The following is an 8,298-nucleotide window of genomic DNA, read 5'->3' on the forward strand; positions in this document are numbered from 1 at the left end:
ACTGAGCACTGGAGTACCGAGCACACCGGTAGTTCCAGCAAGCCCGCACTCAAACCTATTAACAATTGAGGAGACACGTAGGTGGTGACTCGCTCCGGTTCAGAAAGCTCCCTCGGGGTACGCAGGGACCCGCGGAGGGCAGTGAACACCGAGAGCGGCCGCGGCGGGCACGGGGCAGCCCCGGGCACCGAGGGGTTCTCCCGCACGACTCCCCAGGAAAAGAGCGGGGTGGGACGGGCGCGGTCGGAGCGCCCCTTGCCTTCCCTCCCCTTTCCCCCATCCCTGCCCCTTCCCCGCCGCTCCCTCAGCGCTCACCGCCGCAGCCCCGCTTGGATCTCCCTCCTCGCCCCGGCCACGGGATCTCGCGGGAACTCCGCGCCCGCCTCTCGCGAGAACGGCGGGGCCGGCAGCCGTAATGGCGGCACTGTGCGCGCAGCACTCCGCGCGCTACCGTAATGCCCCGACAAGGTGGGATGAGCTTTACAGCTCGGCTGCCCCCCAAAAACCGCCCCGCGCCCTCCTGCCCCGGCAGCGATCCTGTCAGGAGCCCCAGATGTGCTGGTGATGATGAAAAAGGCCTGGGAGGCTTAAACAGCCTCTCATATAACTCACGCCACAGTCAGCCTGATAAAAGCACTATTTAATATAAAGTTTTGTCACTTTCAGATAAGGTAGCAGCTAAATTTATTTGTGCAAACAGATTTCCGGCAATTCAGCCATTCTCCCTACTGGGATCTTAGGAACATCTTGTCTTTTTGCCTGAGAAACACCATTGGTCACACCTAAAAAGCACCGGGGAGAGGATAGAGGATCTGCACAGCCATGACCCTGTCCTACTGCCATTGACGGGATTTATGAGTGCCAGGAAGCAGCAAGTCCTAAATATAAACTAAATATCTCCTGTGTCTGGAGGAGAGGCAGCAGAGCCATGGGGCTGAACATTCCCAGCCAGCTGTGCCTCTCACAGCTATGTTACACATCCCACATGAGGATGCAGAATCTGGTATGCACAGAAACATTTTCTATTTTTACCTGTGCAAATAAATCACACTAGCTTCTAAAAGGCATTAGATTGACTCAAACTCCCCTTTGCTGCTCCCTCACATTTTAACAATCACCTTTATGGTCAGTCTCATGTATGACAGCATTCACAGTGCAATGATTTTCAGGCACAAATTAAAAACTCATATAATCAGCCTTTTATTGTCATTTCCATTACTCCAGCCCCAGAGGTTGCCTTTCAGATTATTCCTCTCCATTCCCAACCATTTGTCCACAAGTATTTGAAAAGCCTGATGGACTTAAAGAAGAGCAGAATCTTCCCAAGGTCTTAAATGGTAGGATTTTCCTTTAAACTCCCACCAAACTGAGATTTCCAGTCAATGTCAGAGAATCTGCAGTTCTGGACTTTCATTTCCCTCTGTACAGCCTTGCCAAGTAATAAGATTCTGCAGAGTCCTTCCTGCTGGCCTGAGGCTTTATAGTTCTCACATCCTGGAAGTGCTCCTTCAGTCTGCTCTGCAGAACTCGGGTCTCAGATCCATCCCAGAATTTACAGAGCATCGTTCCTTTTGGCTTTAAAATACTTTGGGATATATCCAAGAGGCTTAAACACAGCCTGATCAGCTTCTGATGATCGAGTTCTTTGATGCCTGTGGCGTTGGGTGCCATGTCACTCAGGATGACATCTGCCTTCCCTAAGGGCAGCTGCCTCTGGATCATGCTCAGCGTGCTGGGCTGGGTGATGTCAGCCTGCGACAGGAAAACTGCTCCTTCCAGAGGAGAAACCCGCAGCAGGTCAACACCAAGCACAAAGCCAGTGGGGACAGCAGGATCTGGAAGGATGGATGACACAGGGAACACTCAGAGTGGCTGCAAGAACCTGCATGTGCACAACTCTGTGGCAGTCAACAGACAAAACACCCACCACCTGCCACAGCTGCCTTCCTGTCCCTTGGCAGTTTGCTGGGTGCATCTGCATGGAGGGTTTGCCATAAGCTCATCCACTCAAGACATAAAAACTTTGGACAAGCAAGGAGGATTTTTCTTGGTTTTCTGCTGCTTTTTCAAGACTGACAGTCCAGAAATCCTGGATAATGGTGCAGATGTTAGCACCTCGTTTTGTAAATATCAATGGCTTCACCTACACAAATCATGCACAGCAGTTGCTTCCATTTTTTGAGAAGGGAAATAATATTTCAAATAAGCCAAGGTAATTGCTGGAGGTTACACCAATTTCAGAAGTGGATGAAGGGATCTCTCTACAATAGCTAATCAGATCACTACCATGACATGGTTTTATTTCATAAACAAAATTTCTCTGTGTGAGGATTTACTAGGCTCACCTCTTCATGTTTTTATCAATGACTCTGGCATTTGCCAGTACCCGTGTCCCCTCCCCATACTGTTGCCATCATAATATTTCCTTGATTTCACAGTATTTCAATTTAGATTCCAGAGTATTTCACATATCTCTCACATACTTCAAAAGGTGCATCATCCTCATCTTGCCTGCCAAAAAACTGCACTTACCAGCACCTAAGGCATTGACCCTCTCTACAGCAACCTGGCTCCAAGCACCAGGTGCTGCTCCACAGTCCAGAACAGAAAACCCTGGACGGAGAACACAGAACTTGTCATCAATTTCCAGCAACTTGAAGGCACTTCGGCAGCGGTAATGCTGCTGCTTGGATGCCTTGACAAAGGGATCCCTCAAGTGCCGATCCAGCCACCTCTGCTCAGCTCCAGTTTTCCTCAGAAACTTCACCGTGGTGTGCAGGCATCTGCTCATCCACAGCCAACAACTGCCAGGAAGAGAGAAAGTCAACCAGTTAGTACATAACCACTCTGTGTTTCAGGAGTCTCTGTGGTAATTAATTCCAGCCACTACAGGCTCTAATTAATTACACCAGGGAAGGAGTGGGCTCTCACTGTTGGGAGACATTTGAAACACAGCTGGACATGTCCATGTCACCTGCTCCAGTGACCCTCCCTTGGCGGGTCATTGGGCTAGATGGTCTCCAGAGGTCCCTTCCAACCCAAACCACTCTGTGATTCTAAAAAGAAGCCCCCAAATTTGAGATTTTTGGCACCTTTACTTATCAGGTCCTATCACAACAGCAGGGCCAGATTTTGGGTGAGGCCTCACGTGTTTTCCTGAGCTAAGGGGGGAAAGAGATCCCACTCCAGCTTCTGCTCTGGTGTTTTAAGGACACGACACGGCAGAGTGATCCCAGCACGGTCTGTGCAGCCTCAGCGGGGCTGGTGGCCTCCGTGAGCCCCTCGGAGCAACGGAGCGATCCCCAAACTCCTGCAAGCTCCTGGCAGAGCAACCAAGAGGCACAACCCGGGCGGAACCAACGCACGGCATTAACCTAAAACCCCAGACGCACATGAACCCATTCCCGAGGGAAGCTCCAGGCGCCGGCACTAACGACACCGCACCGTGCCCCGCATGGGCGCCGGGATCGCCTCAGCCGCCCCGCCACGCACCTGCCCCCGGGAACGGGCGCACCCGCCATGGCCGCCTCAGCCCGCCCCGTCCCGCCTCATGGCCGCCTCAGCCCGCCCCGTCCCACCTCATGGCCGCCTCCGCCCGCCCCGTCCCGCCTCATGGCCGCCTCCGCCCGCCCCGTCCCGCCTCCCTCACGGCGGCCGCGGGCGGGGCGGCGGCGGCGCGGGAAGAGCGGGGACGGCCGCGGGTGAAGGGGACAGGAAGGCGGGCGGGAAAGCTGCGAGTGTGGGGTGAGGTGCGCGGGGACAGGGGGATCAGGGAGTGGGATGGGGGATCAGGGATTTAGGGAAGGAGTGTTTGGGGTCAAGGATTCGGGGAGGGGATGTTGAGGGTGATAAGGGATGCAGGGAGGGAGTTTAGGAGGAGCAGGGATTGAGGGAGAGCGGATCGGGGATTTGGGATGGGGTTTTCGGGGGCTCAAGGAGTCGGGGTGGTTGAGGGTGAGGGGTGTTGAGGGTGGTCGGAGAATCTGGGGGGACAGGGATTTGCGGAGGGGATCAAAGATTTGGGGAACGGTGCTGGGAGTCAGAGATCCTGGGAAGGGGTGTTAAGGGTGGTCAGGATTCGGGACGGGGGTTTGGGGGAAAAAAGGGTTTGGGAAGGGAGGATCAGAATTTACAGGGTGGCAGGAGAGCAAGGGTCAGTGGCAGCGTTAGAGAAGCAGGTACCGGGGACCAGGGGTTGGGTGCTGGGTGTTTGGGGTGAGGGGCTCTGGGCACCCCCGGCTCCCTTGCCCGCCTCGTCCCTCTGCAGGAGCCATGCACACCTCCAGACTCTTCACCCTCGTCCTGGTGGTGCAGCCGTCCCGCGTCCTGCTGGGCATGAAGAAGCGCGGGTTCGGCGCGGGGCTGTGGAACGGCTTCGGGGGCAAGGTGCAGCCCGGGGAGAGCATCGAGGAGGCTGCCCGCAGGTGAGGGACGCGGCTGGGGCACAGGTGGAGGTGTTGGACCGTCGGCATGGGCTGCAGGCAGAGGTACCACGGCTCTTCTGGTCAGTGATGCCCTCGTGTTACCAGCACAGTCGTGAGCCACCTGCTCCACAGGTGATGAGGGAGCATCCACATGTGCAGAGAAACAGGATTGCTCCCCCTTTGTTATTTGTAAATCTTAAAGTGTCATATAGTCTGTGAGCAACTGGAATTTCTGTGTCCTCCCTCCCATCTCTGATCTAAACTGAGAATGAGTCCGAGTGCTCAGTGGAGGTTCTTCCACTCTTCAGAGAGGTGCAGGGTTTAATTTTGGCTATATAGCAGAATTACAGCTAATTTAATTTAAATAATTAGCCAAACTGCTTATTATTTGATTGTATGGTGACATTTTTAAGTGCTAATGCTGAATTGCAGAAATTAATTTCATCAGTAAAAAGGCACAATGTAATTTTTGACCCCTTTAGTACTGATTTCTTGTAGTTCCTTCATCTGTCTGGTCATTAAAATGAAGTTGCAGATCACAGCTGAATTGCTAGACTCCTCTAAAAGCTAGGTACCTTGTTCTTTACATGAATGTTGCAGACACAAAAACCATGCTTTGCCATCTCCTCAGTTTGTGACACATGCCCAAAGCTGCCCTTGCACCTGCAGGAAGATCAGTCACGGTGTGCTCAGCTGGTTCCCAACAGTTCTGCCCTCTACAGCCTCCTCAGCTGTGCCAGCACCACCACCCGGGCTCTGTGGTGAGCTGGGCCCAGGGACAGAAGGGTCTCTGTGCAGATGTGCTCCAAGAGCACATGGCCTTACTGTACCTGACACTTCAGCATGGCTTTTCGTGTCATTTAGCATCTCTGAGTGGAGGCAGGGACTTAAGTCTTCTCACTTAACATTTGCTAGACTTACCTGCCACTGGCTGTGGGGTAAATCTAATGGTTTCATGCAGCATTTGATTTGCTTGGTGTGTTTAGCTGTGCTGGCCCCGAGTTTGACACCAGAACTTCTGTTCACACAGGATGCCAAGTGCTAAAATTTTCCAAAATCCAAATGCAATGTGCCCCAGCACAGTCAGCACCTGCTGCTGGGGACTGTCCCCTTCCCTTTGCCTGCATTTATTCCACAGTGACACAAGCAGTTCCTGCTGAGGTCAGCTGGGCAGGAAGCTGTCCCCAGAGCCAGGAGCAGCTGGACACACTGGCCACCTTGCTGGCTGGAGCACAGCTCTGCTGCAGGAAGCATCACACTTCAAAGCATCACAGTCCAAACCAAACTCCCCTTGTACCACTTCCACTCTGCACTGGGCCCTGAGGTCTGAGGTTGTGGTTCCACGTTGCTCTGTCTCAGCTGGGTTGGCAGAGGCAGGTGTGAAGTGTCCTCTCTGCACAAGTAGTTAAATATTAAGCCAAAACATGAACAAAAGTTCCCAGTACCAGTAAGATTTCCATCTTCTGCTGGGTACAGCACATTCCCACAAGCACCTGGGCAGCTCCTCACTGGCACATCTTGTAAGGGGAGCATTTAGTGAATGAGTTATTTCTAGTTTGCCACCTGTAATGTTTCCACTTGCTACAGACAGAGCCAAGCAGTTGATGGATAAACTGCCTGGAGAACTTAGCAATGTTGTGCTTTGTTGTTCAATTATCAGTGCCTGTAAAAGGAGGCTTTTAGAGTCATTGCTGGAAAACTGCCTCTATTTCAGACATAGATAGCTTCTCAGAAGATAAACTAAAATTAGCCAAGACATTAAGTTAAGTATAATTTTGAACAATGAGGTCCATGAAATTCATGCCAAAGAAAGCTGGAGCCTTAAAATCACTTCCATTACATTTTAAAATTGTTGTTACTGCCAAATAGGCAACTACATTAATTATTAACTATAACTAAAGGCACACAGTTTCAGAATATTCCTTATTTTTGTACATTAGAAAAACCATTACTAACTACAAGCAAGTCATGCTGCTTCTGTTAGAGTGAGGTAAAATAAAAAAAACCCTGAGTACACACCATAAAGAGAGAAAATAATTGAATGTGCTCCAAGAAGCTGTGCATGGTTGTGCTTGGAAAAAGCTGGCACAGCTCTCCAAGTGCTCTTACAAGTCTTGCCTTGTGGTCTCTCGTTATGCTCAATGTACTTCCAAGGAGCAGAAAGGCAAAGTTTGCACAATTGCTTTGTGTTTTTTACACTGCATTTGAATGGGAATTGGAATTCCCAGCCTTCTGTGTGCAAATGGTGTTATGGAGTGGGTAATTTAAGTAAGCTTAGTTTGCTTCAGAAGTAGCTGAGTGTGTAGCAGGTATAGATGTTCTTTCTGGTGTTCATGACCTGCTTCTCCTTAGCTCAAAGTTGGCAAAACTGTTTACCTGTCTAAATGAAACTATCTTCTGAAGTCACTACAGTCACATGACTTCACCCCCTTTTCTCCTACCTCTGAGACCATCTGCATGTTGCAAGGACTAAATTATATTAAATGATCAATTTTCCTGAATCTTTCCCTTCCAACACAGACTGTTTTTCTGCCAGGCTCAGGAGCCTGAAATAACAATCCCACAAGACCTGGCTCCACTGTGGTGGTGTGGCTTGGTGCAGGTTAGAGCCCTGATGTGTATAAGAGCTTTCACCTTCTCTTGACTGGAAGGTTTTTGAATGTGTGAGTAAAGTTGATGACTGCATTTTTGTCCTCCCAAAGCTCACTTTCATGTAAGAAGTCTTTTTCTTGTGCAGGGAGCTCCTGGAAGAGAGTGGACTGACTGTGGACACCTTGCAGAAGATGGGTCAGATCACATTTGAATTTGTGGGCAACTCTGAACTCATGGATGTTCACATTTTCCGAGCAGATCACTTTCATGGAGAGCCAACAGAAAGTGAGGGTAGGTGGCTGATGTGGGCAAAGGAAGGATGTGCATGCTCTTCTGAGACAGCATTGCCCTTATGAAATGGAGAACTATGCATGCTAAAATGCCTCCCAGAAGGAAGGCAGCAGGCCAGTAGAGGGAAGGTGCTTGTTGACCAATATTCACAATGCAGGCAGCAGAAATCCATGAGAAAATCCCATGTAAAGTTCTTTTGTTTCCTGCCACCAGAAATGCGGCCCCAGTGGTTCCAGCTGGACGAGGTGCCCTTCCATTGCATGTGGCCAGATGACAGCTATTGGTTTCCCCTGGTGCTGCAGAGAAAGTTGTTTCGTGGCTATTTTAAGTTCCAGGGACAAGACACCATCCTGGAGCACAGTCTGAAAGAAGTGGAGGAAGTTTAAGAAAGCAGAAGCACTCAGCCCACGTGCTACTGCCCACATTGGGCTACAGCACCCTGAGTGTGACTTATGAGCATCTCCTTGCTCAGCTCTGCAGAAAACGAGGCTTTTTTCCAGGTCACTGCAAAGCAAGGAAAGTAAGGGGGTTTCTAAGAGAAGAAATAAAAATAACAAGATTTTCCATGCTGTAAAGTCCCTGTCTGTGGTAGTCTTTAGTGGTTATGTGATCACAGCTATTAAAAACTTACATATAAACCCTTTTTAGTGGCTTAAGCTTTTTCCTCCTGGGTGGATTTTTTTAAATTATTATTATTATTAAAAATATTTTTTTAGTAAAAGCATGTGTTATTTTGTTGTAGTGGTGATGTGAAAGCCTTTTGAAAAGGTCAAACCAGAGATTTCTTCAGGACCCTCCAGCTGAAGGCAGGGTGAGGTTATGGGAGTTAAGAGAACATAAACCAGAGGTAGATGTACAGTCCTGCCTCAGCCCAGCTTTCACTGTTGCAGCTCCTGCTGTAAAGTCAAACTATGTGAGCATTTCAGGTAAAAAATATGCTGAACAAATTCAACTTCTAGCAAAGTACCATTCCCTAGGGCTGCAGGTTTTG

General features: G+C 50.0%; 3 protein-coding genes across 6 annotated transcripts in view; 1 reads left to right on the forward strand and 2 right to left on the reverse strand.

The window, feature by feature from the left end:
• Positions 1 to 367, reverse strand: part of MAD1L1 (mitotic arrest deficient 1 like 1) — a 418,937-nt gene extending 418,570 nt beyond the window's left edge. For both annotated transcript variants that reach the window (XM_079320917.1, XM_079320916.1), the window contains exon 1: positions 316 to 367. The gene's annotated coding sequence lies outside the window, so the exon portion shown is untranslated. The remainder of the gene's footprint in view (positions 1 to 315) is intronic.
• Positions 368 to 1,176: 809 nt separating this feature from the next.
• MRM2 (mitochondrial rRNA methyltransferase 2) lies at positions 1,177 to 3,583 on the reverse strand. Of its 3 annotated transcripts, none has more exons than XM_079320870.1 (3): positions 3,493 to 3,583; positions 2,533 to 2,804; positions 1,177 to 1,835 (listed from the first exon to the last, which is right to left on the reverse strand). In XM_079320870.1, exons 1-3 carry the CDS (start codon positions 3,519 to 3,521, stop codon positions 1,411 to 1,413), a joined length of 726 nt encoding a protein of 241 aa, XP_079176996.1. In that variant the 5' UTR covers positions 3,522 to 3,583; the 3' UTR covers positions 1,177 to 1,410. The 3 variants fall into 3 exon arrangements, with proteins under 3 accessions (XP_079176996.1, XP_079176998.1, XP_079176997.1); XM_079320872.1 differs by having other exon boundaries at positions 3,399 to 3,527; XM_079320871.1 differs by lacking the exon at positions 3,493 to 3,583 and adding an exon at positions 3,149 to 3,382.
• Positions 3,584 to 4,251: 668 nt separating this feature from the next.
• NUDT1 (nudix hydrolase 1) lies at positions 4,252 to 7,945 on the forward strand. The gene is made up of 3 exons (XM_079320339.1): positions 4,252 to 4,424; positions 7,162 to 7,307; positions 7,521 to 7,945. The coding sequence occupies exons 1-3, from the start codon at positions 4,273 to 4,275 to the stop codon at positions 7,691 to 7,693; spliced, it is 471 nt and encodes a 156-aa protein (XP_079176465.1). The 5' UTR covers positions 4,252 to 4,272; the 3' UTR covers positions 7,694 to 7,945.
• The last annotated feature ends 353 nt before the right edge of the window (positions 7,946 to 8,298 follow it).

The sequence above is a fragment of the Erithacus rubecula genome, assembly GCF_903797595.1.
Source record: "Erithacus rubecula genome assembly, chromosome: 17".
Classification (NCBI taxonomy): domain Eukaryota; kingdom Metazoa; phylum Chordata; class Aves; order Passeriformes; family Muscicapidae; genus Erithacus; species Erithacus rubecula.